Source organism: Suricata suricatta, chromosome 6 (genome assembly GCF_006229205.1).
Source record: "Suricata suricatta isolate VVHF042 chromosome 6, meerkat_22Aug2017_6uvM2_HiC, whole genome shotgun sequence".
Lineage (NCBI taxonomy): Eukaryota > Metazoa > Chordata > Mammalia > Carnivora > Herpestidae > Suricata > Suricata suricatta.
Genome location: NC_043705.1, coordinates 27,160,224 through 27,185,949, shown reverse-complemented (window position 1 = coordinate 27,185,949; position 25,726 = coordinate 27,160,224). Strand labels below are relative to the sequence as shown.

General features: G+C 42.6%; 1 protein-coding gene across 1 annotated transcript in view; it reads left to right on the top strand.

The window, feature by feature from the left end:
* The window catches only part of TRPC7 (transient receptor potential cation channel subfamily C member 7), a 136,139-nt gene that overhangs the window by 653 nt on the left and 109,760 nt on the right, over positions 1-25,726 (top strand). The window contains exon 2 of the mRNA XM_029941960.1: positions 9,348-10,094. Within this exon, the coding sequence (XP_029797820.1) occupies positions 9,348-10,094 (747 nt within the window). The remainder of the gene's footprint in view (positions 1-9,347; positions 10,095-25,726) is intronic.

The following is a 25,726-nucleotide window of genomic DNA, read 5'->3' as shown; positions in this document are numbered from 1 at the left end:
CATGTTCCCTGGGAAATTTCCCCCAGATTAGGAAAAGAACGGTAAGGCGAGTCTTCCTCTGAACAGGAGTTTTTACCACTGCAGCACAAAGGACAGCGAAGCGCGCTTTCACATCTTCGCAACTCCACTGACTTGACCAGCTCTACACTTCAGCACCACGGAGAGCGGCATCTCCTCTGCTACCACCCATGGGGAGCCAGATTCCAGCGACTCCACACCGGATTCCGGTCATCTAGAGAGGAGGGACCAGCCTGCTTATTTCTCCCTCAATGTAAGCGACTATGATGATTCTTTCATCTAGATTTTTCCAACAGAGGTTATTTTCTTGCTAAAATATGGAATTAAACTTTTATTTATTAGTCTCCTCTCTCCTGTGCATTGCTTGGATTTTCAGATATGAATCTGGATCTGAAATTGTTCTTATTTGATGGGCTGGGAGAGAAATTTTTTTTTTTTACTTTTCAGTGGACGCCTAAGTTTACAAATCCATTTAAAATAGATAACTCATATTGGTAATCCAGTCCTTCTGTGCTAGAGTGCAAGGTTTTTGTTTGGTGTTTTTTTTTTTATTCCTGGAAAAGAGTATATGTGTTCTCTGTTCTCCTACTTCACTACTGACAGCTTTTTAATGTGCATTTTTTTGTGATTGTATTTATCTTAACATAAATACACGGGGAGGAAGAGAAAGAAGGCTATCTTCTAATAAGTAACCACCATTAAATAACTACAGGTGGGAAGAAAGAGGTTGGTTTTTTTTCTTTCCTTTTATTTGTGGGAAATATGCCCTTTAGATGTCCGTTTCAACATCATGAATACGCTCTTAATAAAAGAAATGTAACCTGGGCAGTGCTTTGACACAAGCTTTGAAACTCTGGAACACAGAAACTCCTTCTTTACATGTGAAGTTGTAAATTCACTTAAGTATGACTGAATAGACTTAATCAAGATGCTATTGCCATTAATTGTAATTTAAAGGCTTAATGAATTCAGGGTAGACTTGAAAGAGGCTATAAAGATTGACCCTGTCTGGTGGCACTCTGTGAATTTTTGCCTCAGAACGCCACCTGCTGGTGGGTTCTATTTCTGAATCACTGGACACATATCAGATTTATGAATGAATACACATTAAATCCAGAATATTCATTATGAACATTATACAAGCTCACTCTCTAAGATCTTTTAAACAATGACATTGCTTGAATTATTTAACAATTTACCAAGTTCTATGTCACAATTATAATTTCCTAAAAATTTCTTTCCAAAACACTTGCTACTAAGCTTAGGGGCACACAGACTAGCTAACTCCTTTAGGCAGCAATTAACCCAGAAAAAAAATGAGAACTATGTGGAGTCTCACTGAGGCTAATTTCAGATACATGTGGTATCCTGGATGAAAACTGGTATCTCTTGCCCAGGAAAGGCAATCAACATTTCTCCCCAAAAGATATTCAGCCTGTTACTTTTTTTCAGTACTGTTACTTAATGATTTAGGGGCCTGTCTTATTTTCTTAGTAGGAGATGATCATTTCAGACTCTTATGCCACAAAGGTCAATGACACAGTTAAAAGGTTACATGGATCTATTTTATACCAAGACAAATCTCTGGAGGAAAGGCATGTAACTATACAAACTTATGTTTCAGCTCTATCTGGAGATACACACAATGAGATACAAACATCCAGTTTCATGACTCCCCAGTTCCAAATAGACAAATAGGGATTTAAAAAGAAAAAACAAAAGAAGTATACACAAAGCATTAGTTACATTCTATGGCTACTATCTAAGGTAGTTTGACAATATGAAGAATAGTCTCTTCTCTAAATGATGCTATTTGTTGAAAAATAAATTGCTGATAGAATTATTTATTAACATTCAGGAATCTATATAATATTTTTCAATCCAAGATGCAATGGGAAAAATATACCACACTAGCAGAATTGTTTGCAAAGTATATCACAATATAATGTATTATAATGAGTAGGAGAAGAATACTTGGCTATTCCTACAGAACCTGAAAGGTAAGATATATGAACTCATGTATATTCATGGATAACTATATAGATATATTTTCTTTTATTCAAAATGGGTATATTTTACAAGCAAATTACTGTCACTAGCTTAGGTGAGAACTTGAATGCTATAGATCCACAATTATTATGATTATATTAAACTAAGACAAGTAACAGTGTCCAATAGTACTATAGCACTTACTATCATTTATATGTACTACCTCATCTCAGCTTCAACAGAAGAAGGAAGATGATACTTAGAAATTAACTGGATGCCTCTGGAAATACATAAAATTTTCCAGAAGTATCCTGAAGAAGAGGGAATGTCTCAGTTCTTTGCCCCAGTCACCCAAGGGAACTAATACACCCTCTGATATTAATGGTCTCATCGTGCAACTTATGGACCATTATTTACAGTGGGGCTGGAAATTAATTTGGCTTTTGAACTCATACCTAATTTTTAAAGTTGTCAGCACCAATAGGAAATAATAATGACAGGATCATATGGCTCCTATATTTATAAGAAGTAAGACATTGGTAAACATTAACCCCTCTATTTCATTGCTCTTCTTTAATGATCAGCCCAAATTCAGGTATTTAAAATTGATTAAGTTACCTGACAATGTACCTACCATATGCCAGGCATCATGGGTACTGGGTACCAGGTACATATGCCATATAAATAAGTAATTCCCCTGCCCTCAAGGATCTTGAATTCTAATGGAAAAATTTACAGTCTAAAGACATTTAGAAAAAATGGAGGAGAATGGATGGATGGCAGTGGCATACCAGCCCAAAGCATTAGCTTTGAAACCAAACAGATTAGACTCCTCATAGTGGGTCTACCACTCACAAGTTATGTAGCCTTAACAAAAGCAGTTAATTTATCTGAGTGTCATTTCACCATCTGTGAAATGGGAATAACAATAGCAACTGCATCATGTAGTAGTTAATGAGAATTTAAAATGATAATATATGTAAACTACTCAGAATAGTCCCTGCAATATGGTTAATGTATAATAAATGTTAATCACCATGAATAGTCATTGAGGCAAACAGCTAAGCTTATCATATGATTTGTGTGAATCTAAAACAATAATTCGTATAAAGCACTTAACAGAGTGTCTGGCACATGGCAAATCTGTAACATATGTTAACTATCACTATTGTACAGTCATTTAGAAAAATAGCTAAGCTGACTATATCAGTGCAAAGTAAAATGTAAGCCAACTTATAGTTATCTAACATCTGTACAAGGCTTCCTACTATCCAGGACGTTTGATATACATTACTGTGGCTGAGGTGCATGGAGGATAGATTTTATTCTTCCCTTACTTTGGTAAGAGAACTGAGATTTTGGAGAACATTACAAATCACTTGAATATTTCATCACTGTTGCTCTGGACTAAAACTCAGACTATGTACACTTGGGAGAGAATGCACAGACCAGAGCTGGGTTTTCCTGGATGACTGACCTAACTCCTGGATTTTGTTTGGCTCTAGCTTAAGTTGTGAAATGTTACAGACTGAATTAGTTTCAGGCTTGGGTGATTTCCATGGAGCCCTATGGTGCATGTAGCAATTTTACAAAAAAAGACAACAAATACCTCCAAAAAGACATTTTGATTAAGTGCGCTTTTCTTCATCAGTAATTAATCACAATTCCTGTCTCCAAAATGTTTAATGGTTATGCTTATTTGCAGTGGATTTAGGGTGCAGAATTCATACTTTTCATGGATCACTGACATCTGGCTTTCCTCACACTAGCTGATGCATCTGTAAAAGCAGTTTGATAAAAATAGCAACCAAGGGATCAAGAGGGAGTTTAATAATCAGTCCTCCTCTCAAATATGGTTTTGTTTCCACTGAAACTCTTATTCTCAATGACATCAAATGTCAATGTATGCATTTATGAAAGATGAAAAACACAGTATCTTAATTGAGGTGTTTGATGAGTTTGATCACTTGTTATCTCAATAATATATGCAAATAAAAGAGCATTTGCATTCAAAGTTCATTTTTAAGAGAAATATTAGAGTAAGGGCAATCAAATGCTAATTGGATTTTCAGAAGATTCATTTTGCTCATTATTGGTCCTGAAACTGTGACAATATCCCCACACTCCAGCAGAGCAACACGGCTGATTCATGAGTGTGAGCTCTGGCCGGCCACCAGCTACTCTGAACCAAATGGCTTTATCCTCCTGACATATCACCTTTTGTGGATTCTTTCCAACCCAGATGAAATGTATGGCTAAAACCTGACTATCCACAATGTCAAAATCAAATAGTAAGGATGTAATGGCTAAATACGGTCATAAGTATAAAAATGCTTAAATTGGGAAAATAGGGGAAGGTAGGTAAAAAAGTGCATTAAACTTTCAGCTGCAAGATGAAGATCTAGGGTACAATATAGTGACTGTAATGGGTGATAACACTGCATTACATAAACAAAATCCTCTAAGAGAGAAATTAATATTCTCACCAAATAGATACATGTGGGGTGATGAATGTGGTAATTAACTAGATGGTGGGATTCCTTCCATGTGGTATACTTACAGCAAGTCACCATAATACATACTTGAAATATTTCTCAGTTTTGCCAATCATACCTTAACAAAGTTGAAGAAATGAAATATATGTTTAAAAAGCATGATCAAAGGGAAGAGGGAGTCTGCACTAATAAAAAGCCTCCACTGAAGTAAAAAACAAACAAACAAACAGGCCCCCACCAGTATCTGACCCAGTTCATGTGGCTCTAGGGTCTGCTGTGACACCCTATATGTTAGAAGCCATCTCCCTGGGAAGGATGCCCCCATTATACGTTTATATGCATATATGACTTGAAGGCCCGTAAGGTTTTCTTAATGGCAAATTCTCCTAGGAAAATAGCAGAATTGACAATTCTGTGAGCACCCAAATGTGTCTCAAACCTGAGGTTTTAAAAGCTGAGAAAGAGAGGCTTGTTTATTTCTTACTACATCTGGGTGTCTGCTTTCAAGGTCATTCAGAAAAACACATGTCTAATGGTGAAGATATTTGACATTCTGACAAATACTGGCCACACACATATGTATATTTGTTCATGGATAAAAGATGTTTATAGAAACATCAAGATTTGTTCATGATAAAAGAAGATGTTTATAGAAACATTAAGATTTATCTGATGTTCTACTCTTGTGAAGTTATTTGTCCCAAGGTTTAGTCTTTTGCTTCACCTAAAAAATAGGGACGCTAATACCTTGTTTTCATGTTTGTTTGTCTAATGAGGGAAACTTTCAAGTGATATTTTAACATCCTTTAAGTTTTTAACCTGCAGTGTCTATGATATTCATACAGACTCTGAATTTAGATTGGGTACTTGCATGTTTCTTGTAAAATGTTTCTCTGCTCTGACTTGGTTCAATAATTATTATATTTCCTTTGAATTAATCTCTCCATGGCTTACTGCTGGGTATTTGTTGTGTACCCATGACCTTGGGGTCTGACCTATTCTCCATCTTGAGCAGACCTCTAATGGAAAAGTGACATGGAACCAAGCTCAAGCCCTGGTTCCTTCTAAGACAGCTGCCTCATCACTGACACACCACTCAGAGGCTTCTGGGTGGAAACTGCCTTTTCTCACGTTGAGCTATAATGTCTAAATCCAGACAGGTGCTCCTGAAAGGAGTATGAGTCTCATCATAGGGCAGACAGAGCAATTCTGTCAGAAATATTATTAATCTAAGGGCACCTGGGTGGCTCAGTCAGTTAAGCATCCGACTCTTGACATGAGCTCAGATACTGATCTCACGGTTCATGGGACCGAGCCTCACATCAGGCTGTGTGTGCTGACACCACAGAGCCTGTTGTAGATTCTCTTCTTCTTTGTCTTTGCCCCTCCCCTGCTCCTGCTCTCTTTCTTCCAAAATAAATAAATGGCCTTTAAAAAAGATTATCAGTCTTTTGTGGGCTCAATTCCCACCTGAGTATGTGAACCCAGAAGACAGACCTTGAAACTGACTTCACGATATCCTCTGAAATAAGGCTCTTTGGAGATACAAATAAGGTGACTGCTTAGCTTTCAACTCAGTCACTTATTCTCCCTCTGAAAAATCTGTAATAATAGAGCCTGCACCCTATTTGTAAGTCTCTCTCTCCTATAAAGGTCTCTACTGGACTACCTATCTACAGTCTGCTTTGGCCTCAATAAGCAGCCTCTCTCTCTGGAATGATGGCATTGTTGAGAGAAATAGGCTCAGAGGAGATCATGAACTGGAATCCTGAGAACCTTTTCCCAGCAATCTTCTATCAAAATGCACTTTAGAAAAGTGGATGGCAGTTCAGATGTCTTCCTAAAGGAGTGCAGAGCTCTCTATTAGAATTTATCACCCACAGTTACCTTTTGAAGGAGTTACCCATAATTATTTCTTTTACTTTTTGCAGATGAAAAAGCTACTCCACTGAATAGTTTAGCAGTTTCTCCCAAAAACTGTATGACTCAGCCCTAGGCAAGAATAGAGCATAAGCTCTGACCTCCAAGTCTTTGCTTTATACCACATAGGGCCCCAGGAAGGAGCTAAAACCAAAACAGTTAGAGCAGGTCAAAAGGTAAAATTAGCAGAAAACTAAATAGAGCCCCAAAATGTAAAAATTACAAGACTGAGTTGTCACAGACTATGAGTCTGGAGTTCTCTCTTGTCCAGCAAGAGAGCAAATGCCAAATTGAACACAAGAAAGGCTAATGTCCAGGAGGAGACAAGAGCCCCAAACGGGATTTCTTCTCCCTATGTACTGAGCTCACAAGGTATTACCCACGTGGTGAACATGAAGAAAACAATATCTTATACACATGAACATGGAGAAAACAATCAGATAGTAACCATTAACTTATGTGTGTAAAAAGCAAACAGTCTGTGGGGCAAGTGGACTCTGTGATAGAAGTATATACCAATGGCAGATAGAAAGGAATTTCCTACAGGCAATATAACAAGTTACTCATGATCCCATTATGTTATCTTGCTACCTAACCTCGGGTGCTTTCACCCTGTGGTGGCAGCATTCTACCTTAAGGTTCTTCTTAATATATTTATGTAAGTAGAACCTATTTCCCCACATTGAGTGGCACATTTTTTTAATGTGCACTAGCTTTAATTTAAAAGCCTTCCTCTGTAACTTTTACTTTTTATTTTTATAAATGGTTTAAATACTGGGTATTCTATTATTTTAATATTTTTAAAATATTTTTTATTTATTCTTGAGAGAGATTGTGAGTGGGGGAGGGGCAGAGAGAGGGATACACAGAATCCAAAGCAGGCTCCAGGCTCTGAGCAATCAGCACAGAGCCTGATGCAGGGCTTGAACCCACAAACCGTGAGATCATGACCTGAGCTGAAGTCGGATGCTCAAATGAATGAGCCACCCAGGCGCCCCAATACTGAGTACTCTTAATGCATGAAGATATGACCCCTAACAAAAAGAGTAATGGGAACATGGAAAATAGTTCAAAATAAACCCCTAAGTACTTAATCTTTATAATAGATATCATCTTATTGAAATGTATGTTGTTCTAGTATCATTTGAATAATGTGAATGGGGGAGTAGACTAGAGAAAAAAAGAATAAGAAATAAGAAAAGGGCAATTGGAGAATCAGATATTCACATTCATGGACAGTCAGAGAGCATATGGGCCAGATCCTGTGTTACAGTTAAAGATGCTGAGCCAGGGATCCATTCAAAGTCCCAATGCTAACTGAAGATGGGGTATGTGACTCAAGCTCAAATTACCCTATAGCTATTACGCTTTCTAGTGTGCCCTTTTTATTTTTTTTTCAAATTTTTTAAATGTTTATTTATTTTTGACAGAGAGAGACAGATACAGAGCTTGAATGGGGGAGGGGCAGAGAGAGAAGAAACAGAATCCAAAGCAGGCTCCAAGCTCTGAGCTGTCAGCACAAAGCCCAATGTGGGGCTTGAACTCACAAACTGTGAGATCATGACCTGAGCTGAAGTCGGATGCTAAACCGACTGAGCCACCCAGGCACCTCTAGTCTGCCCTTTTAATTCCCTGGCAAATTAAAGGTTAGGTAACTTGCTCAAAATCACAAGGTTGGCCAAAGGTGATGCCAGGGCTCCTACTCTCAGTCCTCTGACATTCAAGCCTGTCTCTCAGCCCTACCTATGTCAGCATCATCGCCTGAAATGAGGCCAATAATAGCATCTACCTCATAGGATCAATGCAAGAATTATACAAGTAATATATGTGAGGTTATTAAGTTCTTAGCATGCTTCTTAGCACATAATTGGTACTTAATATATATATATATATATATATATATATATGTATATATATATATATATATATATATATTACTAGTAGTATTAGCATTAACCTCTACACTGTGCCACACTAGCAAAGAGCAAATTAGGAATAAACTCGCCATGTAAACAACCTGTTCTTCCATCAGTACAAAAATCCAGGTTTCGATTTAAGAAGATACAGCTGAATCTCCTCAGGGGAGCCACTTCAGAGACCACCAGTAAGTGGCAATGAGTCTAGGCCTACTCCCTGCCACAGCTTGTCCTTTACTATCTGCTTAGGCTGTATGGGGACCAGAAAGAAAGCCCAGACCCCAAATGGTGTAGGCACACACTGAATGCAGAAACAGAGGCATGCGGCCATGCTTGCATATGGCTGCAGTTTTGTCACAGTGAGGGAGCTCAATGGGGACAATGCACCTGAAGTAAAGGCAGCAGTATCCACAGTGGCCATCTCTACAGCAGAGCCCTTGGTGACCTGTGCATGCCAATAGGCAGGAGGGTACAGAATAAAACCAACGATGACTATTTCCTAAAACATGTTACCTTGTTTAATCCTCTTGTGGACCCTATGAAAAGTTATTCACATTATATGGGTAAAATCACAGAGAAGCAAGGTACTAAAGCCCAGAGAAGTTAAGTATGGTACTAAACTTTGCACAAATGGAAAAAATTTCACAGACTGTGGCCTGTGTGCACCACAACACTATCCCACACCCTTCCCCTCTCGCTCTCATTACACACCAACCTAAACCCACATTTCAGTTTGCCATCATTCCTCCATCCAAGGGGCACAGATGCTAGACAACTACATCACTATTCCTCTGTATGCACAGGAAGAGTTCAGGCTAGCCAATCTGTCCTAATTTCAGTGAAGAGGAAAATGATTTCTCATAAGATCCCGATCATGAGATTTCTTTTTTATCTCAACAATTTTTGTTTGCTTTGCCCCTGGGGATCCCGCAGGCCCCAGGGAGGATAACCAAGTATCTCTGCCTTGTTCCCCCACAGGCTGGGGAGCAACACCTTCAAAAACATGCAGCGCCGGCACACAACACTGAGGGAGAAGGGCCGCCGCCAGGCCATCCGGGGTCCCGCCTACATGTTCAATGAGAAGGGCACCAGCCTAACGCCAGAGGAGGAGCGCTTCCTGGACTCGGCCGAGTATGGCAACATCCCCGTGGTCAGGAAAATGCTGGAGGAGTCCAAGACCCTCAACTTCAACTGCGTGGACTACATGGGGCAAAATGCGCTACAGCTGGCCGTGGGTAACGAGCACCTGGAGGTCACAGAGCTGCTGCTCAAGAAGGAGAACCTGGCGCGGGTGGGGGACGCGCTGCTGCTCGCCATCAGCAAGGGCTACGTGCGCATCGTGGAGGCCATCCTCAACCACCCGGCCTTCGCGCAGGGCCAGCGCCTGACGCTCAGCCCGCTGGAGCAGGAGCTGCGGGACGACGACTTCTACGCCTATGACGAGGACGGCACTCGCTTCTCGCACGACATCACGCCTATCATCCTGGCGGCGCACTGCCAGGAGTATGAGATCGTGCACATCCTCCTGCTCAAGGGCGCCCGCATCGAGCGGCCGCACGACTACTTCTGCAAGTGCAACGAGTGCACTGAGAAGCAGCGAAAGGACTCCTTCAGCCACTCGCGCTCCCGCATGAATGCCTACAAGGGGCTGGCGAGTGCTGCCTACTTGTCTCTGTCTAGCGAAGACCCCGTGCTCACCGCGCTGGAGCTGAGCAACGAATTGGCCAGGCTAGCCAACATTGAGACTGAATTCAAGGTAACTCTCCCACTCACCACTCTGCAGACAGATTGCCCGAGGGCTCGTCCAGGTGTGTCCAGTAGCCAAATGGGTTGTCTTCTGATGTCAGCCAGGGTGAGGGCCTTAGGATCCTGTTGGCACATGGGTGGAAGGGGATTTCCTCGACCTGGTCAGATGTAGGCCTGAAGGAAAAGCAGCCCCTTAGGTAGGGTATTTGAAACACATAAATGTAAAGAACAGGTTGACCTAAGCACAAATCTACTCAACAAAAGCAAGCAGTACACCAGTAGGATGAGATTGTGGTTGTCATGTAAATGCCTCTTTGATCTGCCCCCAGGGAGCTCTCAAGGGTCTAGGATACCTGTGCATGTTTCCTACTCCAGGTCTTGGACTTCTTGATTGCGTCACCTGAAAGGTTTTGTCTTGTCCGTCCTGGACTGCATTGATCCTATGTTCGGTTTCACATCCAGTGCCAGAAAGGTTTGCCTGCAGCCCTTCTCAATTTAGCAAGCTATTACTATTGTTCTGTCAAAGGGCTGACATGAAAATGAAACCGGCCCTGTAATATTGAGCTTGTCACCTCAGTGGATGGGCCCAGAGCAAAACCCTATCATGCTGCCCCCAACCCCCACCCCCTGAGAACACCTACACTACCAAGCAAGCCCAGGGAATGTAGACCCATCTCCAAAATCCACTGTTCAATAGCTCTGTCAATGACACTGTCCGTTAAAGAGGAGACTGGGACCTAATTCTTCAACAGTATTTAATAATACTTAAGGAGAGAATATTTTGTGGTCACTTACTGTGTGCCAAGCATTAACTGCCTTACCTATATGATGTTGTTTAGTCCCTTCAACAACTGTTAATTTGGATACCATTATCATCCCCATTTTATGTGAGGGCACAGGTAGAGAGATCCTATATAGCTAGTAAGTAGCACGACCACTGTCCTAATCCAGGCATTCAGAACCCAGAGCCAGCCCTTAGCCTTTCTGGAAATTGTTCATGCATTGGGCTTGTTGTCTGAATGATAAAGGAATTCTTGGCTGCAGAAGGTGTGCCTGGAAGAGTAGGAACTACAACTAGACTCATAATCTCTCATCCTGCCATTCGATCAGAGCCTATGATGCCATGGAGCATACAAAAGGTGTCACGTGCAAGGCTGACAATGGAGCTGGGAAAAGGGGTTAACCTGCAGGAGAAAAGTGCATTGTCCAAATAAGACATCACTGCAAGAGCTGCCCTGGAGGGACACAATTAGGTACCAATTCACAGCAAGGGAAGCCCCATGGACCATACATTGTTCCTCAAAGGAGGAAACAGAATGGGGTCAGGCCTTGCTGAGCAAGAGGAACAGATCAGTGGGAAGAGGCAGGAAAGCATTTGGAGGAGGCAAGTGAAGGTGAGATCCAGAATGGCCCAGAACAGGCAGAGGACTTCTGAGAAGTTTCATGTGAGCAAAATAATGAATTTCTGGAGGGGCACGCAGGAGGGCATGCTGCAGAGATGAGCTGGGAGCGGATCTCAGAGGGCTGTGTGTGGCAGGCTCAGCACTTTCAATGCTATCCCGGAGGACATGGAGAGCCACTGAAACTTGTCATTGGGGGCTAAAATGGAGGCTGAATTCTGGAAATGTACTTCACTGGTAGATGAGATGAATTAGAGGACCTGGAGTATGAGACCCTGGGACTAAAGACAGGGACAATTCAGTTGTGTGTGCATGAGACTGTGGAGGCCTCTCTGAAGGAATGATCACCCACAGCGACAGACAGAAGAGCCAGGCTCACAAAACACTGCAGGGTACCGCAAACTGTGAATAGATGAGGAATCGTATAATTAATTTTACTCCGTCTGTTCCCCCTATCTTGGACTGATCTACTGAAGTAGAGGAAGTTCCCTATTCCTGCATTGTGCATAGCCTCGTCTAAAAAAAAACTAGTGGATGGAGATGAAGAGATTACCCAAGGAAGCTCCCAAGAACGTAGCTCTTCCTGTTCTTTCCTTATTTCTGAACAATAAACTCCACCTACCAGTAATAAGACCAATGATGTCCCACGGAAGCTTGGTGGGATTTTGCTTATTCCCTCAGCTTCAGATCGAATCTTCAGAGGCCATGTAAAAGAAATGGCCAGCCCAATTAATTGGCCAAGGGGAAAAAAAAAATAATTCAAGGAAAAAAAAAATTTGGATCAGGTTATATGGCTAATTGCACAATTCTCTACTTATCTGGAATTGGGAAGCCTGCCAGCCTTACTAAATACGATGATGCTAGACTAACATTTGGAATTCCATCTGAGCATTTGTTTCCTTTACCAAGACCAAAAGTCTAGCATATTTCAGTATGTATAATATCTAAAACTGTAAGTTTGTGGAAAGCAGGATATTTTGATTTAAAAAGTAAATTATGAAAATTAGAGACAATTAAGAACACTACTAACATGATGACAAATCCGTTCCACAATGCAGTGACTTGCTCAGAATAAGACTTAGCATAAATACATTTGCTGGCTATTAACAGCCCCCTAGTTACCTTTGTTTGAAATAATGTCTTGCACATTGTCGACAAATGGTGCATTATAAATTAACACAAGCGTTCTTTTAGAACTTTATTACTTATTCAACTTTCCTTGTATGTGCATTCCTGACATTATAAATCTTCTCAGAGAAGAGAGCTGCTTAGCAAAAGACAAGTCAATTTGTAATAAAAGAATAAAGAGCAAGTGTGGTTCTAAAATGCACTCCTTAGGAGTCTGTCCTGCTTTAAAGGGAAGATGCACAGCTGACTGTAGCCACGTGTCATGCTGATGACCCGAATCATCAGCTGTACAAAAAGATCTCGGGTTCTAACTGGAGGTGTCCTATGTCATCCTCCAGATCCTCTAAGACACTCACTCTGAGAATGGCTCCTCCTGACTAGACTCATACGTGGAAACCTCAATTCAGTTGCCCGGTCTATTGTTTTTGAAGTCATTGTAATTTATCACCAGAATAGAGTCTGGTCATTAGCAAGAAGTACAGCCAGTGTCAAGGTCTCCAGTAAATTGGGGCTAGAATCAGATGCCTGCTAGCAAGCCATTATTTTTGCTGTGGAATTACGCATCTCCTCAAGGATTTTCTCATACATCTCTAATCTTTTGGGATCTAAAAAGACAAGAAAATTCAGTGAGACCTTCTTAGTGCCATGAATGGTACTCAGTAATCTAGTAAACATTCAAGAAATACTTGATGAAAGGAATGAAGGAAATCCTCAAAGGATAATCATTTCAACGAATGAAGCATGTGATTACTTTTATCTGTGATTTAAACTCTTCCAACATCTATGAATCTAATAGAGCAATTTAAATAGACACAATGAATGGGAAAGCTCTACGGAAGGGTACAAGGTGGTTAAGGGAATCAAACCAACACACATGAAAAAACACAAAACCAATCATATGCTGCATTATACGGTGCCAGGAGCCACCAAACTCCTAGAGGGCAGAATGTCCTAATGACATTCTGATTAACTGGTTTATCTATATAGCAGGAGACAGAAAAAGGAAAGACTGGCATGGGATGGGCTATTCAGAGGTGTTTTATCCTGATGGAACAGGCTCTTTCTACGTAAAGGCAGTTGGAATAGCATGGAAAAAATTAAGAATTTCTCTATCCCCACTGAGTTACAGTCTCTGCCACCAAGAACACAACAAAAAGTCTTCACATTTCTCTCGAATTAGTCTGTTTGGTTTTCCTCACTGATCATCCTTCTGATAAATCTGCTGAGGATCCTCTTTATTTCGCTGGTATCTTCCCAAACTCCAGGGCATCCTGTCTATGCATGTGGCTTATCTATAAGCTGATGTTTCAAAAGGATTAGGGGTGCTGATCTTTCTGCCATCTCAGAGGTATGCCAATAGCAGTGCCTACTGGAAGCAGGGAGGGGCAGGGAAGCAACGGACAACAAGGGAAAACTGTGGAGAGAGATTTAAGGATTTGGAAAGAAAGAGAAAACAGGGTGAGGATTGGAGGTATCCCTCTTGGTCTTTCACCTTTTGCTTAAATTTAAAAGTACCCCATGTTCCCAAGTCAGAGGACTAGGAAAGCCCAAACAAACACTTTCTTTACCTTAGTTACTTAAGACTTGGTCATTCTGAATAATAACAAAGCTAAGCAGGCTTTTCGTGTTGACACATCAGTATGGAGGCTGCTGATTGTGCTTCCATCAGCAATTTATTCTTATAGACCAGGGAGGAGAAAAGTGGGGGGGTGGGCAGAAAGCTCAAGCTGTAGCTTCATCTTGCTTCACTTTAAAGTGTTGATGTCAATGGGTTGTTAACCACAGGTATTATGAAAAATAGACGATGAATTATGTATCAATGTTTGTGTTGCCATTTTAAGACCCATAAAAAAACTCTCTGGGCCTAAAATACCACAAATTAAAAATGCAAATAATGGTAAATCAGACCAATTTGCCACCTGCTATGATCTCTAGTGAGGTCCCATTGTGGAAGGTAAAGGTGTTGAGATGCCAGTTTGTAATCTGCTTGCAAACTGATAAAAATGGAAGATGAGAAAGAGGAGGGAAGGAGGAGTGTCTTTGTATTGTGGTAGGGAGGGTTCAAAGCACATATGAAGTCAGGCCACACACATGCAGCCAGGGAGCCAAGAAGTCAGAGGGCTTGAGTGAAGGCCCACCCACGGCCCGAGGCAGTACTGAAAGGCTGTATAAGTGTGCTGCCCCCAGCAGCCAGTGGAATCTGCATTTTGCACCTGTGTCTCATGCTTTAAATATTTTTAGATTTTTAAATTTTATAGGCCAACACCCTGGGAAAATAGGCTTCCTTGAAGTTTGAAAGCCAGGCTGGTAGTATAAACAAATGCCTATTTAACATGCAGGAAATTACTTGAAAATTGTTTCCTTTTCCTTCAGGAAAATATTTTTTAAGCTGTGAAGGCTGCAGGTCTTAAAAGCAAGGTGGTGGTGGTGGTGGTGTTTTGTTTTGTTTCTTTTTAAGAGAATCTGGCAGAAAGCCACTCAAAGCACTCACTATGTATCAATCCCCAGTACTCTCAGGGATCCGACTGTGTCACCCAAGTCCTCTGCTTGAGCACCTGGTGATAGAGCATGTAAGCAGAGAAGAGAAGGACCAGAGGTATCAGGTGAGGAGCTGTCACACGATGCCCCTGGCAGAGCACAGGCAGCTCTGGTGAGGACAGAGCGTACACGCCAGTCAACAGGTCCACACTGGGGCCAGAATCATCAGCTTCCACCTCTGAGAGCAAGACCCAGGGACTGGCTGATCTCAGGAGAAGGGTCAGACGTGACTTCTGCCCATGCTAGCTCCTTTTTGATTTTCCTACCTCAGCATCTGGAGGAGCACCTTCGCCAGGGCATTAGTTAATGAGTCATCACAGGAAGTGAGCTAATTAATGTATCCTTTCATGACAATTTTTCATTGGGTCACAACGAATGCCTAAAGTTATGTGGTTGTCCTATCCTAGGGTTTATGCCAAGAGTATCAGCCTCTAAAATACAGGGACAGTGTACAGGTGACAGGAATTTAGGTGGGATAAAGGAGCCACTCTGCTTGATGAAGACAAGAGCAGGGGAAAAGGCTGGTGAGCACCCAGCGCACCATGCTCATTCTCTCAAGGCTGTGGAATGGAGACCCAGGAGCCTGGCTCGGTAACCAGACCGACCCGGCTCCCAGGCCCGGCACCAGCTGCAATCTTGGGTACAATCTCGGGCATCTATTGTAAATTCCTTTTCTAACTTGGAAAACTGGCAGATTCGAACTATAATGTGTCCAAAATGGAATGCCTGTTTTCCCCACCTGAACACTGGCTCTTACCCTAATCTCTGTAAATAAATAAATGAGTGGTGAGTGAATTAATGACACTGACCTCCCAGGGTGCTGATAGGAGGATTAAAGTAAATGAAGAATATAAAACTCTGCAGGGAACCTGACCAACCCAGAATACATACATAATTCCCACCACCCAGAGCTCAGTGGAGATGAGCCCACTGGATTTCCAGCACACTTTGATCCCAAAAGACATAACTTAAGGTTCAGCACCTTGTCTACTCAGAGGGTCTTTCAATTTCTGTGAAACTTCCTTCCCCCAACCCGTGAAGATCTTTCTAGAATGAGAACTACTACTATGTGTGAACTCCATGGTTTAAAAACAGGCTAACAGAATATTTTCAGCTGGAAAAATGCAGACCACTGACAGTGCATAAGCCTGGAGTGCTGCTAAAATATTGTTGTGGAAAGAAATGGTATGGGCAGGAAAGACAGAGCAGCAGGGGAGGGGGAGGAAGGAAACAGGCAGGCAGAGCCCCTGCCAAATACAGACAGAGATTATTTTTTGAAAAAACATCTCCGTGGAAAAGATTCATCACTACACATACACAAAAATGGAGAAAAAAAAGTCATTTCCTCTACAAGTGTAACTATCAGTGTGAAGTATCAGAGATAGGGAGAAAATGGAGACAGTTCTAGAGAATATTAGTCGATGAGTAGCAGCATAAATTAAATCAAATGGAAATGAAGGCGTTTTCGCTGTAAAAAGTTACAATGCTATATGAATTAATCATCACAGGACATTATTAATCAAGTATGCTGCACACCCTATCGACACACACGCATGTATTTACTAGTAGCAGACTTCCGGATTAAGCGTGGAAGACATGTTCAGGAGGCAGGGATGGGAGGGCAGTCCGTAGGCCCAGAGAATACCACGACTGGGTGAATCCGGGACCCCTGCCACAAACGCTTACTAAGCCTGTAGCATGAGCGGGCTCTAGGCTGGGCGCTGGCGTGATGACGAAGAAGATAAAGTTCCTGCTCTCCAGGGGAGGAGACAGGCATCCTTCATACAGTCATACAGATCAACAGGGCTTTACAGATCATGCTGAGTGTTAAGCAGTAAAAGGGACGTTTTAAAACTTGACTTAGTGGGACAGCTGATGGTGTGTGTTTAAAGACTTCTCAGAGGAGACAATGTTTAAATGAAACCTGAGGGTTTGGGAGACCTACACAGCCAGCAGGGGATGGGAAAGATGGCGCTAGGCATAAAAATTGCACAAGAGTTCGGCACAGACAGGGGAAAGAGGCCCAAGTAGAGAACTGTAAGTCGTTCCGCATTATAGGGAGGAAAAGGGAGAGGTAGCAGGTGACTGAGGTACCGAAGAACACCAGCTCAGCCATGGCCTTACCACCTAGTAAGCAGGGCTTCATTTTCGGGTAAATGAAGAACCACCAGAAGGTTTCAGGAAATGAGTGAGTGACTCATATGTGTACTTTGGAAACATCCACCGTGCATGCTGTAGAAAATGGACTGAAGGCGTCAAGGCTTAGAGGACTTGGACAACTTTTATTGGAAGGGAGGGGACCCTCCCAGTAAGGGGATGAGTGGCAGATGAATGCAAAAGAACCAACACATCTCGGGTTGCCTGGGTGGCTCAGTCAGTTAAGCATCTGACTTCAGCTCAGGTCATGATCTCGCAGTTCACAAGTACACATGTCGGGCTCTGTGCTGACAGCTCAGAGCCTGGAGGCTGCTTTGGATTCTGTGTCCCCCTCTATCTCCCCACTTGTGCTCTGTCTTTCTCTAAAACTAATATAAGTATTACAAAAAAAAAAAAAAAAAGAACCAACACATCTCAACCTGAAGGGGGCTCAGCACAGTCGGAGTCAGAAACGGTGACCATCTCCTGGCTGTTTCCAGGACAGCTTGCTTGTCTGTGAGCTGCAGGGACCCTGCCTCTTCTGTCCCTGGGCACTCTCCATGCTTCCCGGTAGGGAGCTCTCACATGCGGAGACACAGAGAGAGGAGGCAGAGCAGGCTCCTTCTCCTCTCCCCCGAGGCAGAAGCCCCCGGAGTAGCAGCAGGGCAGGAGGGCATTGAGGATTCCAACCTTCCACCCTGGCCCCTGGAGGTGGAGAAGACTGTGACCCAGGCCAACCTGTGGACTGCTAGAGTAGAGGAATTGGAAAGTGGGGTCAGAAGTGATATCCCCAGAACAGAAAGACTTCTGCGGGATTTTAATCTTTCCAGTACATCTTCGAGATTTTGCGGATATCTTTCTCTGTTGGCTGCAGTGACCATGTAAACATTTCATTCGAGGAAAATGGCTAAATCTTATCTCACAGTGTTTTCAACTGGAACTAGTATTAGCATAAATAAAGGTATGAGGTAGATCTCTCCCTCTTCTTTCTCCAAGTTTTAGGATGTTGAGAAAACCAGAGCAGGAGGATCCCAGGGGTAGGCAAGGCTTTTCTGGGCACTGACAATCCCTTATGAACACCCAGTAGAGTACAGGACGATAGATGAGCCTTACCACTGCTTTAACTGAGTACCACGAACATGAGGACTGAAAACACAGAACTGATTCCCTCACAAAGTCCAAAATCTAATTGTTAGCAGGGCCATGTTTGCTCTGAAAGCTCAAGGGCAAGATCCTTCCTTGGAGATCCTTGCCTTGTTGACACTTCACGTGAGTCTCTGCTCTGTTGTCACATAGTGATCTTCTGCGTGTTTCTAGCTCTTACCCTGTTCTTGTGAGAACACGCATATAAGGACTAGTCATTTGGGATTAAGGGCCCACTGTACCCCAGTAGAACTTTATCTTATCTAATTAGACTTGCAACACCTATCCCCAAATAAGTACCATTCTGAAGTTTCAGGGACGGTGTTGATATGGGGGAGACACTACTCAACCCAATACAGTGGGCTAGAGCACCAGGCTGGGATAAACTGAGGAAGGCTGAGAAAAGGAACCAAAACAAACCCTCAGAACAGGGCAGGATAGAAGGCCAGAGGTCAGTTATTTCAGAAAGCCAAACAGTACTAAAACTAGGAGGTTAGTCTGAAAGTAAAGGGAGAGATTGCTGATGCTTTCTACTCACCAAGACACAAGCAGAGAAAGAGAGATACTAGAATTCTGTAAAAGTGTGCATGTGTAGTATTGGAGGGAAGTGGGGACACTTGGTATTGGGGCACTGCCCCTCTCAAAGACATTTTCAAGTACTGGGTTTGGGAATCATGAAAATAAAACACACTGATTACAGAATTTTTAGAAAATCAGTGGGAACAAAAAGGTCAGTGTTAATTCCCACCATCTAAGAATAATTCATATCTTGGTATGTTTTCTCCTAGTGCTCCCCCTACACCCAGGCACAAAAGATGTGAATAGAACTATGAGTCAGATGAGGAAACATTATCATCGTTTTTTTTGTTTCCCATATAAACTTTGTCGTCATTCCCATTCTCTCCCACTTCTCCCAAGAAACCACCCACTTCAATGTATTTAATACTGCATTTATATTAATTATGAACATACATACGTATATATGTGTTGTTTGCTCAAGAACTCTTTGGCATATACCATATGCAGAGTCCTAGAGATTAGGAACACTTAGAGACCTTCAAAACCCTATAATTACTCTGCCTTCTTGGAGCTTATATTTCAGTGGAGGCTATGGAAGAATATTCTGTTGAGTGTTTATAAGTTACATAAAATGGATTACGGCGCACAATGATGACCCTTCTTACTTCTTCCCTCGGCACCATGTTTTTTCTGGCTGTCTATCCATGTTGCTCTAGGTAAACCTAGAGCACCGCTCCTGTCTGCTGCCCAGTACTGCATACCACACATTTGTAGCCTGCCACTTCCTCATTCCCACAGCCAGGGACACCTACACGGCTCTCTTTGTCACCACAAATGATGCTGCAAAACACACCCCAGTAGCTGCGTGCAGTCCCATGTAAGCGTGCACAGGACAGGCCCAGGAAGGAATACCCATGGTTAACGTCACTCAGCACAGCCGACTGCTCCCCAGAAGGCGCGCCCTTGGGGGCTGTGGTTCGCCACGTACTGCCAGCTCTAGGTATTATCCCGCCCTCTCACACTTGCCAGTATAAGAAATGTAGTTATCGTAATTTGCATTTCTCTAATAGCTAATGAGGTTGAACCTTTCTTCACATATTGGTGAGCCATTTGCAATTCTCCTCTCCATGAACTGCCTCTTCCCATCATTCCCTCACCCACTTTTTAATAGGATTTCTGTTTGGAGTATTTTTAAATTTTCTTTCAGGAGTTCCTCATCTGTTCTAAATACCAGCCCCGTGTCTATTTCAGACACTGCAAATATCTCCTCCCCGTCTATCACTCGGCTATTAAATCTGTCTATGGCACTCTTTTTTGAAGAGAAACCCTTATTTTTGAAATGACTTGTGTATTTGGTCTTATTAAAAAAAACTCTTCCCCAACCAAGGTCACAAAAATATTCTCTGACATTACATCTCTTTTTTCTTCTATGACCTTCAGGAATGCACCATTCACTTTTAAGTCTTTAGTCCAAATGAAGTTTGCTTTTGTATAGAGGGTGAGTTTGCATGGCATTTTTGCCTTTCTCCTTCTAGGGAGCTGGTTCCCCAGCATCATCTCTTCAGGAATCCAACTTTCCCCCACTTATCTGCGATGCTGCCTCCACCACACACCAACTCCCAGATACACATTTCCGCTTCTGGACCTTCTGCTCCATCCCAGCATCCTCTCTAACCTCCCTCTACCCACTCCTCCACAGGGTCATTCCTAAGTCTTTGTTTGATGACCTGGTACCAGATCTGGAGATCCACTCTTCTTTCCTATGCATAGATTTGTTTTGTGCAATGGTGACAAAGTCTTGACATCAACAATTTGGAATCCTGGTTTTCTTACTGAATATTGTAACTTTGGCACTGCCCCCATGGAAAGTCAACACTTTATAAATAACTGTTCCTGGAAATTTGGGGGGTCCTGTGTTGGGAGTAAAACGTCTCCCCCACCATCTTAGGTTGTACTGTGAATTCACTGACAGAAGACAGATTAACTGGAGGAAAGACAGAGTTTTTCAAAGACATAGAGAAGTGCAGAGAAGAAATGCCTCCTTGAACAGTTAAGACAGGCATTTATATACCACCTTGGCAGAAGAAAAAGGAGGAGAGAAAAGAGTTTCTAAGGAAAAAGAGAACTTCTCAGAAACAAATGAGTTTTCAGAGGAAAGATGGAAAGCATGAGAATCTGTGATGTTCTCATCAAGGTGCAAGCAGACAGTCTCCTTTTTAGCTATTACCCTCCCCCCCCACCGCCCCGACAACCCACAGGATTTGTGGCACTATATTTTGGGAATATGCTCCTACAAAGTTTTTTTTTTTTAATAAGAGAAGTTTAGCTGCTGGTCTTTTCAGGTATTTTTCACTTAAAATAATCTTCATGACATTCTGATCAATAAAAGTCAATCTCTGACAACTAATTCACTGAGCCCCCACCATGGAATAACTTCTGTGGTCCAGTATAAGGGGAGGGTGGGCCCCAGGGACTGAGGAAGGGCCACGTGATGAAGGATACCCAGCCCTAGCCAAGGAGACAGACAGACCTGTGTAGGGGAGGAAACCAATTTGTCCTCCACCCTCTGAGTTCACAACTGAGAACCTTGGATAAAAGAAAGAGTAACAAGAGGAAAACAGAAATACAGCAGCATGTCTATCTGATGCAGATGAGGGAGGCACCCAGGGGAAAAGGAGTAGCTCTGAGGTGCCTTAGAATTCAGAATTAAATTAAATACAGTCTTGATAGGGAAAGGGGAGGAGGATATGCACCTCTCAGAGAAGAGCAAATGATTTTTAGGTAAGATGAATGGGCCCATAGAAGAAGAGATGGGAGGTGTGACAATCTGTGACAGTCTGTCGGGGGGCTGGGGCTCTTCTCCTATGGTGAGTCCACCTTCCCTGGCTGTGAGGGTCCCACGGAGGAGACTGAGAGCAATCGAGTTCCTTTTGGAGGGCAGATAAGGGGCATTCACAGAAACCCTCCCCCCTCGTTTGCCATTTTTCGAGGACCCACAGCTCAAAATAATCACTATACCAAAAGGGCATATTTTGGGGTGACCTGTCCTGAACTCCTACAAGTCATTTTTGGGGTGCATATTCTGCTATCCTTCACTGGCTACCTGGTAATGTCTGTGCCCAGACTCAGTTTCCAGGGGGTCACCTTCAGCCATTCTCCCTGAAACAGAACCCACTGTTCCGAGGGGCTGGTGACAATCCATTCACAAGGGAGAATGGAGCACCCTCATGTTATGTGAGGCCCCTTCTTATATACACCCACCAGCTGGCAGCCCTGAGCACAATCAGAAGACAAATCCTGAAATCCTTGATACTCCAGATGCAGGACCGGCTTGGTGAGAAGGTTTGTGAGTTCACATCCATCCACTAACCAGCCCAGCCCAGCCCAGCCAGTGGATGGGCCAGGCAGGAGTAGGGTAGCTTGTTGAAATTCTATGAAAAAGACACTTAGAAGACCCCTGGAAATTGCACATTAAGGTTAAAGGACTAAGTGGTCGAGGAGAGCTGGCGGAAGCCTAAAAAATGTGACTGAATGACCTCAAGGGCTATTAGGAAAGAAAAGAGAAGGCCATTAGGTATTTCCTAACGATCAACAAGAGCTGGAATTAAAAATCAATACTAAAAGGACAAAGATCACAGATGCATTTTCCAAATGGCTTCAGCAACATGACCCAGAGAGGTGTTATCTATTTCCGCTGAGTGAAGCCACAATGAGGACCCGCACCGAACCATGACAATGACGTGTGCTGGTCCTGCCTTGCTGCTGCTGCTGCTTCCAAACCTGGAGGAAAAGCTCCTTGTCAGGTGCAACGGCTCAGCCTAGGGCAGTCAAGAATTTGGTTTCTCCTTGAGGTTCCCTACAGAGTGAGAGGCACGCAGGAAGAAGGAACAAATAAAGAAATCACCCATCTTCTTCTCAAATTCTTATCAAAGGAATGAATGATGTAAAAAATAATAATTCAGATAGCACACAACAGTATACAAGAAGTGAGCCTCCCCTTCCTTAACACTCTGCCTTGCCCCAATCTTGAGTCCTAGACTCAGTCTTATTAAAATTTTCTTTTATATCCGGACATAAATATTTTATTCGTACATAGGCATATATTCATATGTATGTGTAAATATACATGTATTTGAGTTTTGCCTTAAATGTATTGGGACATCCTCCACACTAGGTTCCCACCTTGCTTGTTTTCACTGTAACAAAATCCGCAGAGATCTCGCTCCACGTCAGCATCCCCAAGTCCACCCCCTGCTGCCCAAGAGCCATAACACAAGTGCTCCAAGGAACAGACACACTGTAATTTCCGGAACACTCCCTTCTGGGTGGTCCTTCAGGTTACTTCCAGCTTTTATTTTAACAAACAACACTGCGATGAACACCCTTGCAGCTTTGTGCACTTCTGTGTGCATAATTGCAAGCTAAACTCCTTAAAATGGAGTTTCTGGGTCTAGGAACAAAGACATTTAAAACCATGCTTCAAACAACTGCTCTCCCAAAGAGCATTCCAAAATTACACGTCACTGATGGGCTCTGAGAGTATGTTTTGTACTTCCCTTGACCACAGAGAGCATTATCACACTGCCTAACTGTGAGTTTTATAGGTAAGAAAGGGTCACTCAGTGCTCTTTTACTTTGAATTTTCTGACTAAAATTAAACATTTTGTTTATTGTTCCCCATTTGTGTCTCTTTTACCATTAATTGTTGGTTCCTATTCATTGTTGGTATCTTGGTTCATTCCTCATCTAATTTTTAGTTTGTAAAAATTATCTGTATGAAAAAGAAATCAGGGGCAACTGGGTGACTCAGTCCATTGAACACCCAACTTCGAGTAAGATCATGACCTCACAGCTCATGGGTTCGAACCCTGTGTTGGGTTCTGTGCTGACAGCCTGGAGCCTGCTTTCAGATTCTATGTCTCCCTCTTTCTCACTGACCCTCCCCACCTTGTGCGCGCGCGCTCGCTCTCTCTCTCTCTCTCTCTCTCTCTCAAAAATAAACATTTACAAAATTAAAAAAAAAAGAAATCAGACCTTTCTCTAGGTTGTGTTGCAAATCTTTTCAGTTTGTTGTCTTTTCCTATCTCTGAGGGTATTCTGAACAGCAATGTTGTTCTAATTCTATATGCTCTTCTCTGTCATTCTTTCAGTTGGGATTTCTCAATTTCATGTCATGCTTGCAAAGGTCTCCTTCCTCAAAGATTATCAGAGAAATGCACCCATGTATTCTCCTAGTGTTGCTACAATTTCACTTTGGTGTATTTAACTATTTCATCCATCTGGAATTCATTCTGGGGTAAGGAAGAAATGCTCTTACCTTCTTGACAGCAACATTCTTCAGCTCCTTCCAGTTAGTCACCAAGAGTTGATTACATTTGCAGAGTTCAAGAATACTATCTGCAAATATCAACCAGGGAAACTTAATGTCAAATTAAGCAGCAAGAAAATGGCTGCCAGAGCATGTGACTACCCATTTGCTTATCAAAACCCAGATACACTTATTTACACCATAAGTTTTTTTCTTTACATGTTTCTTTATTTTTGAGAAAGAAAGTGCAAGCAGGGAGAGACTTGGGGGGGAGGAACAGGATCTGGAGTGGGCTCTGCACTGACAGCAGTGAGCCTGATGCAGGGTTCAAACTCACAAACCTCGAGATCATGACCCAAGCCAAAGTGGGACACTCAACCAACTGAGCCACCCAAGCCCCACTAAGCCATAATGTTTTAAAAAGAAACAATGAAAGGTTACATTCAGGTCATTTAAGTTTTTTAAGACTTTGTTGTCGGCATGTGGATTATTTTAGCGTTTTGTTTTTAGGCTGTATGGTGGTAAAAAGTCATGGTTCTTTTCTTTTTCCATTAAGCTGCTTCCACCCTCAGGTGTTGCCCGCCTAGAGTCCTATAAATGACACAGAAAAAAAGATTGACAAGAGAAAAACAAATAGGAATTTATTAACATGTGCACCCCATGAACAGACGAGAGAAGTCAGAGATGAGTAGCTCGGAGGAGGGTGGTAGGAGCTGGGCTTAGACAGCACAAAAGAAGGAAAAAATGTAGAGAAGGCAAAGGAAATGGGCTTTGAGCTTCTGGGGCATTAAACCTCGGGAGGGCTAACGGAAAGACTAATGGTGGATGAGGGCTGGTCTCAGCAGGTTTGTTCCGTAGACTGCTCCTGTGCTGTCTCGGGGCTGACAGGGGTCTAGAAGTGTCTCCTGTGATAACTTCTGCCCTTCCTGGTACACAGAGGAGAGGGAAACCCTTTACAAACTTAGGTCCTGCTTCTGTCAAACATGGGAGGCTTTTCTTGTATCTGCTTCTTCATCGTCTTCAGTTCAAAATAATCTTGATGTCAAAGCTGCCTATTTTGAGGTGGCACATTTTGCTGCCCTTCAAGCCCAAGAATTGTAAGAAGCTGGCAAATGCCACTGCAGCTCCAGGATTCAAGGCAGACCTGTACTTAATACCAATCAAGAAAATTGGGAGAACTGCATTTGATTGCAAAGTGTGGGGGTGGGGAGCTCTATCATTCAGAAATTTCACTTGGCATTGATAAACTAAGTATCTCTCCTTCGTTCCCATTTATAAATTATGTGATTGGTTCCCACTGTAAATGTTACGTACTCACATACGATGTAGGGATAGGAAATTCTCCAATAAACACGCTTTGAAATCCTAGCACACGCTTCCTTTCAAAACATTATTGCCTGAGCAAAGGGAGGATGTGCACTTTTCCATCAGTTGTCAGTGAAACAGATCAGGTGGCGTGCTGACCCCAGG